This window comes from Mandrillus leucophaeus, unplaced genomic scaffold (assembly GCF_000951045.1).
Source record: "Mandrillus leucophaeus isolate KB7577 unplaced genomic scaffold, Mleu.le_1.0 Scaffold345, whole genome shotgun sequence".
Taxonomy (NCBI): domain Eukaryota; kingdom Metazoa; phylum Chordata; class Mammalia; order Primates; family Cercopithecidae; genus Mandrillus; species Mandrillus leucophaeus.
Window position 1 is genome coordinate 338,486 of NW_012103643.1, and position 7,572 is coordinate 346,057.

The 7,572-nt window shown below is 44.1% G+C and overlaps 1 protein-coding gene across 2 annotated transcripts in view; it reads left to right on the plus strand.

The window, feature by feature from the left end:
* Positions 1 to 445: 445 nt before the first annotated feature.
* The window catches only part of PAXBP1 (PAX3 and PAX7 binding protein 1), a 38,331-nt gene continuing 31,204 nt past the window's right edge, over positions 446 to 7,572 (plus strand). For both annotated transcript variants that reach the window (XM_011989036.1, XM_011989037.1), the window contains exons 1-2: positions 446 to 979; positions 2,388 to 2,516. In XM_011989036.1, coding sequence (XP_011844426.1) covers positions 637 to 979; positions 2,388 to 2,516 — 472 coding nt within the window. In that variant the 5' untranslated portion in view covers positions 446 to 636. The remainder of the gene's footprint in view (positions 980 to 2,387; positions 2,517 to 7,572) is intronic.

The window sequence follows — 7,572 nt, forward strand, 5'->3', positions numbered from 1 at the left end:
TGAATTAACATTGTATCATAAATAAAATTCAATGTCTCTGTAAGAGTTCTGTAGCTATAAAGCTGTAGAAATACAAAGTATTACTCAAGAGTAACTAGTGATTACCAATAGTCACACCTCCGGTCAAAGTTTGGATAGGACTATTTCACCTCCTAGACCACACTTGCCTTCCCCATATCCGCTTCTCTCTCTGATCCCTCCCCTCCTCCGCTCGGCCGGAGGATTCCTCACCCAACCGCTCCGCGTAAGTGCGAAGACGCACTGCAGCAGCGCAGTCTGAGGGACAACAGAGCCTACTCTTTTTTGTCATCTCTATGATCCTCTTTGTGACCTGTCAAACAACACCGGAATTCCATGCTAATAGTCCTCCAATCCGACAGAGGGAGATGCAAAGAGCCGACGCTCTCGCGAGAGGTGTGCGGCTCGCTCGCTCTCTCTCGCTCCCTCTCTTTTTTTCTCCAAGTATTGAGAGCGCGTGGGAGCACAAGCGCATGCGCGCTCGTGGGGTGCGCGGTAGCAACAGAGAGGACTCGACCTGGCTGGAGCTGGGGAGAACGCGCGTGCGCCGTCACGAGCTCGGCGCTGCTGGGACCGCGGTGTGGAAGCGGGTGTTCGACTGCCGTGCGGGCCGCGGAGATGTTCCGAAAGGCCCGGCGGGTGAACGTGCGCAAGCGGAACGACTCCGAAGAGGAAGAGCGGGAACGCGATGAGGAGCAGGAGCCGCCGCCGTTGTTGCCGCCGCCGGGCACTGGCGAAGAGGCGGGCCCCGGCGGCGGCGACAGGGCCCCTGGGGGGGAGTCGCTGCTGGGCCCGGGGCCGCCGCCGCCTTCCGCGCTGACCCCGGGCCTCGGAGCTGAGGCCGGGGGCTGCTTCCCCAGCGGCGCGGAGCCCGGCAACGGGCTGAAGACGCGCAAGAGGCCTCGCGAGAACAAAGAGATGCCCCGGGCCAGCCTGCTCAGCTTCCAGGACGAGGAGGAAGGTAAAGTCCGCGCTTCGGGCGCCCTTAGACGGCCGCATCCCCGACCCAGGCCCCAGTACCCGGCCCCCGTATTCTCTGGACACCCAGCCCCCTAGCCCTGGAACGGAGTCCCCTGCCGCCCGACCGGCTGCGAATCTTCCCCAGCCTCCGGCCTTCTGCTCAGGCGGGACGCGTTCCCGCGCTGCCACCAGCCTTTTCTTAACCACCTCCTCTGCATCGTCTTCCTGGGCATTTCCTACTCCACGCGGCGGGAGCTCAGATTGGGCATTCTGAATGTTTCGGGGGAAATTCGGTGTTCCCTGTCCTGCCTCTTTTCTGCCAGGCGTGTTTCAGAGCCAACTTGGTGTGGGTCCCCTGGCTGCTCTCGGCATGCTTTCCGAGCCCACTGCAGGTCACTGCGCCCACACTTCTTGGAGCCTCTGTCCAGGCATCCTCGACCATGAAGGCCGGGTTTGTAATACTAGGAGAGGGAACAGAAGCCTGGAGTTGCAGCTCTGGTTTTGAGTGACCTTGGGCCAGTCCCTTGCAGTCGCTGAGCCTCAGTTTACCCATAAAAGTAATTACGGGTAGCTAATACCCAGCCTTCTTCGCACTGACTTTGGGAACAGTGAAGCGAGACGGTGTAATAGTAAAAGCAAGGCAGTTTCTCCAATTCCTTGTGGGAGACCAGGCTGCAGTGGATTTAGATTGCTGATCTTAAATGAGCCTTAAATCTTTTCTTCTGACTATTTGAATGTGCATAACCCAATTAATTCCGTGTTACGAAAAAAGAAATCAAGTTTTGGAACTCTTACTTGCATTTTTATTCGAGAGGCTTTCAAGTTTCCAGTAAGGTAGGCAGTTTATCTTTGGCATTTCTGTTACTTTTTATTTGGTTTGTGAGGAGTACAGACAGATTTTTGTTTTTGAGATACATGAGCTATTTTTTAGAAGTATTTAGTACTTTTAAAATTTCAAATCAAAGAAAAGTGATTTGCTCTTACCTTAGCCTTGAAACAACTATGTCAGCTTATGGTGGGTGTAGTTACTCAGAATTGACAGCACCTTTTAATTTTAGATACTTTGTTTCAGATTCGTTAATAACTTGATGATGTGGTTTTTCAGAAACATTTTGAATGATTTTTTTCCCCTCCTTAAATAGATGATTTAAGGAAGACAGTAGGAAAATTTTGTGAAGTTACATGTGCTAGTCCTTTAAAAAGTCTCAAAATCTCATTACGTCACAGTAATTTAGGAAGTTGACCTCTGTTTTTGGAGTCTGTGACAGACTTGAAATAATTATACAATGAATTTGGCATATGAGTATATATACTTGGGAGAATTTGAACAGCACGTAAGATCATGTGAAAGAAGGGAAAATATTTTCAGAAAATAGTTTCTACAGACTTCATTTAATTTCCTTTTTAAGAAAATGAAGAAGTTTTCAAAGTGAAGAAATCAAGTTATAGCAAAAAGATAGTAAAATTGCTCAAGAAGGAATATAAAGAAGATCTTGAAAAATCGAAGATTAAGACAGAACTCAACTCATCAGCTGAAAGTAAGTACCAAACTAATTGAATTCTTTTGAAATGACAAAATGAAAGCTCTTTCTCACAGTGATTTGCTATATATCTTCTGAACTCATTCGGTGGACCCCGTGGTTGTCAAGGGCCCTCATTGAGTAGCAATACAATTCTGTTATTTAATTGTAACACAACTGCTTTGTAAGTGTATTTTTTAAAAAGACAGAATTGTTGCCACTGGAACATTTCTGCTGCAATGACTAGATTCACAGTTTTCCTTCTTGTGTGCAGACTGCTGTTGAACAGAGAAAGGTTTCTCATTTCAGCCTAAGACACAGGTTTATTCCTGTTCGAAAGAGTGTTGTGCAAATTCCTGTATTTGTGTTTTGTAGAGACAGATTTGCAATTTCCTTGGTGGTATTTCCACAGTGGATTTTATTCTTAGAGAACTTTTAGGAATGCCCTAAGTTTAATATTGGTATTACTTCCATTCAGCAGCCTTATCTGGTACTAGATGAAGACTCCTTAGAATAATGAGGCAGTTGTATTGTACAGACATCTCTTACGTCTCTCAAAACCTCAGTTTAAAAAACTTTAAGCAGTTATTTTGTCTTTAGGAAAGTGGATCCAGTGTAATATTCCATGATCTGAGTTATTTTCATGCAAATGCTGTTTTATTTTATGGAATTAATGAGAGAATCATGACTTTCCAGATTCTCACAGGCTTAATGTGAAAAAGTATGGCATTGTATCTCAAATTTACAATCTGATTGTGAAGACAATATCTCATAACCGTGTAAGAGGATTCAGTGTTTGCCAAAATGTTCAATCAGTGTTCCAAAGGATAGCTACGCTTTCGGAGGAGAGCGGACTGCTTGATGGAAAAAGTGGGACTTGAAGATGGATCTTTGATAATTAAAATTCCGAAAGGGAAGGTATTGGGGTTATGATCAAGGATTAAAATGACTAAAGCTGTTTTGGAAAAGAGCAAGTACACCTGACAGGTCTGAGTAGATGATTTGTGAAGGAAGTAGTTAGAGGTTTCATGTGAAAGACACGTTGACAGATTGTGAAGGATGTTCAGTATCCAGTAAGGGTTTACATTTGCTGTAGTGGCTTGCCAAGATGATGACATGATAAATGCCTTTTGAAACTTTAGCCTGGTATTAATATGCAGCATGAGGAGAGATTGGAGGTCTAAAGCAGTTTAAACTCAAGGGCCAGCTTTGATCCATTAATAGTGGGTTTAAAAAGGTCTCACAGTTGAGCAAGAGTAAAGGCTTCTACTGACTTAGTAGGAAATTCTGGGTGAGTTAAAAATGTTTTCTGTTGTTGTAGGGGGAGAAGTGGAAAGAAAGAATGATTTGAGAACCATTCCAAGGGAAGAATTGATAGGCTTGATGTACACTTTGCCATGTTGGATTTAAAAGAACAGTCAAATTTGAGCTTTTGACCTGGAGTGTCTTAATTCATTTTTCTGCTCCTGTAACAGAATACTACAGACTGGGTAATTTATAAACAATAGAAGTTTATTTGGTTTACAGTTCTGGAGGCTGGGAGGGCCAAGAGAATGGCACAGGCATCTGCTAAGGGCCTTTATGTTGTGTCATAACATGGTAGAAGGGCAGGTGAGCCTCCAAGACAGAGAGGGAGTATCCTGCCAAACTCACCCTTTTATCAGGAGCCAGCTCCTGGGATAACAGCATTAATCTCCTCAGGTTGTAACTGCCATTTAAAGGCCCCACCTGTTGATAGTGTTACAGTGTAATTAATTTCAACATGAGTTTTGGAGGGGACACTCAAACCATAGGGTGACTTGGTTATGAATAACTATATATAGGAATAGCGAAGGCAAGTGGAAGGAGGAATGTTTTTAGGAGAACTGGTTATTTTGGAGTCTAGGAGACTGCCTTATTTTCCCCAGAATTCTTGAGACCAGTTATTTATAATGAGAGAGTAGAAGAAAGGTCAGGATGAGTGACAACTGAGAAAGGCCTGTTGTCATGGTTGCTGTATTAAGTCTCTTTTCACGCTGCTGATAAAGACATACCCAAGACTGGGAAAGAGGTTTAATTGGACTTACAGTTCCACGTGACTGGGGAGGCCTCAGAATCATGGCAGGAGGTGAAAGGCACATCTTACAAGGCGGCAGGAAGAGCAAATGAGGAAGCAAAAGCGGAAACCCCTAATAAACTCATCGGTTCTCGTGAGACTTATTCACTGTCATGAGAATGGCATGGGAAAGACCAGCCCCCATGATTTAGTTACCTCCCGGTGGGTCCCTTCCACAACACGTAGGAATTCTGGGAGGTACAATTCAAGTTGAGATTTGAATGGGGACACAGCCAAACCATATTAGTTGCCATTTATTGTTGGGTTTAGAAATGGAAACAAGTGTGAAGTTTAGGAAGCCATCTCTGACCGCTTCCTTCCTTCTACCCTCACCTAATTCTGATACTCCACTCACCAGATAACTCCAATTAATGTCCTCCCTGAAGGCAGAGTCTGATTGTATTTTAGATTGTCGTTGTTAACTGAAATGAAGAACGAAATGAAGATCTGTCATTGACAATCAGAACTCTTCCTACCTTCAACCCTCTTTAGTAGGCAGAGACAATTAACTTCAAAATAACCACGGTATTGACTTGAGAACCCCATTTTTCTGATATTCTTAAAATAATGAGTTCAATTTTTAACTTGAAGTTGAGTGGAAGTAGCCAGTGAATAGAGATACAGATTTGGGGGTAGTGCTTATTGCGGTGATAATTAAAGGTGGATGGAATTGATGAGGGAGCCTTATATAAAGGAAAAATTCCTGAAGACCAAAGACTTCTACTCTAGTAAGCTTACATGTAGAGGAAGGGATTTACCAAAGAGATAAAAGAATCAGGAAGGCCAAAGAGGAAAAGGGAAGAAGGTTTCAGGAAGATGATGGTCGCTTGTGTGAACTAGCACAAGAAAAGTCAGGAAAAGTGAGGACCAAGGAGGGGCTGTTGGCAGGATTGCCCAGCTTTTCTCTTGAAGAGGGCTTCTAACTGGGTGGGAGTGGCCCACCAACCAGACCCAGTGCCCTCAGAGCTGTTTGGAAGAAGGAACACCTTTTGCTAAATTGCTTAATGATGCTGTCATATATGAATTAGCCATGCTTGCAGCCATTGGGTTAGCTGCTGAGCTTAGGTTGGGTGAAATCAAAGGCCATTCGTAGGGTCAAGGCACAAAAGTTGGTGAGGAAGTAGAGGGCAGCAGGTCCACACTGACTGCTTCCTTGGGAAGTTTGGCAGAGAGAGACATAGGCAATCACTAGAGGGACCAATGGAGTCAAGTGGGAAAGCGCTCTTTTTCTGAAGAGAAGCCTGTGCCTCTTTGTAGAAGAGGAGAGGGAGAGCCTGACCAGGTTTAAGGTGAAGTGGATAATAATTGTGAGAGCAGGTTTCCTGAAGTAGTAGTAAATGAAATTGAAGGCATGAATGGAGCCTTGAAAAAGGTTATTTAATATCTGTATAGAGATGTTTGGAAGGGTAACACGTGACCACTAACATTCACATATCACCATGCTTTGGACTTGTGTTTGCTCAATCATAAGCAAATACTTGTGAATTTAATGTAACATTGACTCTTAAAATTTGTAGGAGTGGTTCATTATCTAAGCATATCTGATGTAGTAGACCTTTTGCACTTTTGTTTTTAGTCCATTAAAAGCCATTGGTTTAGCATGGGTTTATTTGTTTTGTTTTTGAGATGGAATCTCATTCTGTTGCTCAGATTGGAGTGATTTCAGCTCACTGCAGCCTCTGCCTCCTGGGTTCAAGCGATTCTCCTGCCTCAGCTTCCTGAGTAGCTGGGACTACAGGTGTGTGCCACCACGCCCGGCTAATTTTGTATATTTAGTAGAGACGGGGTCTCACCATGTTGGCCAGACTGGTCTTGAACTCCTGATCTCAGGTGATCCACCCGCCTTGGCCTCCCAGAGTGCTGGGATTACAGGGATGAGCCACCATGCCTTGCCTAGCATGAGTTTAGAGCAAAAGGAAATAGGTAGTTTTTACTCCATCTAATAATGTGATAAAGTTAGTTTTAAAATTTTATAGCTTCAGAATCCACTTCAAAAGGAAGTCTGGGTAATGAGAAAATGGTAAATGAAAAAAAAAAAAAAAAAAATGAAAGAGCCTAAAACAGGTGACCTGAAATCCTCTTGGTAAAGTTAAAAAGAGGGGAGGGATGTTTTCTCTGGGACTATTACTTAAGGGAGTACAGTATGGTTTGAGAAGGAAGAAGTTTGAAGTAGTTTTGGGGACAGGAACATTCTAAGGAAATGACAGAAAAATATCTTTCATATTGAGAATAAACTTTTGCTTTACTCTTTCTTCAGTATATTCCTTGTGCCTGTTGTGAGTGTTACCAGGTTCATTGCTTCAAGGTGAAACACTTTGATTTGGCTGTAGCAGGATTATTTAATTATAAGCAATGTAAACCAGGGCAGTTTATCATTAAGATGTAGTGGTGCCTCCTGGACGCCAATGGCAGGAAAGCAATCTTGAAATGGGCCTCAGGAGTGGATTAGAACTGAGAATTAGGAAACTCTCTTCTCTGTCCAGATGGCACAATGTGGCCATTCCTCAGCTCCCTTCCTAGTTTACATATGGTTGTTGTTCTTAGTGTCATGTAGCCTTTAGTTTCAGTCCTGATTCCAGATTCCCAGAAAGAGAGTCGGTTACCTCTGCTTCAGTCAGACATCCACTCCTAAACATTGAGTCATGGTAGTGGGTCCGGCTTGCACAGTGTACATGTGACTGCTGGGATCTTATCTCTTTAGGTGATAGGTGGCAAGTGGTTTTGAGCTAAGAAGGTATTCCATGTAAGTGTCCATTACTAAGAGACTTAGCTGGACTGTAAATGTGCTTTGTTCATAACAGAGTTGCCTTGAATGGGCTTAGGGTTTAATGAAATACTAACATAAAATGAAGTAATGCTTAAAAGAGGTACAAGCAGCCGGGCGCGGTGGCTCAAGCCTGTAATTCCAGCACTTTGGGAGGCCGAGACGGGCGGATCACGAGGTCAGGAGATCGAGACCATCCTGGCTAAAACGGTGAA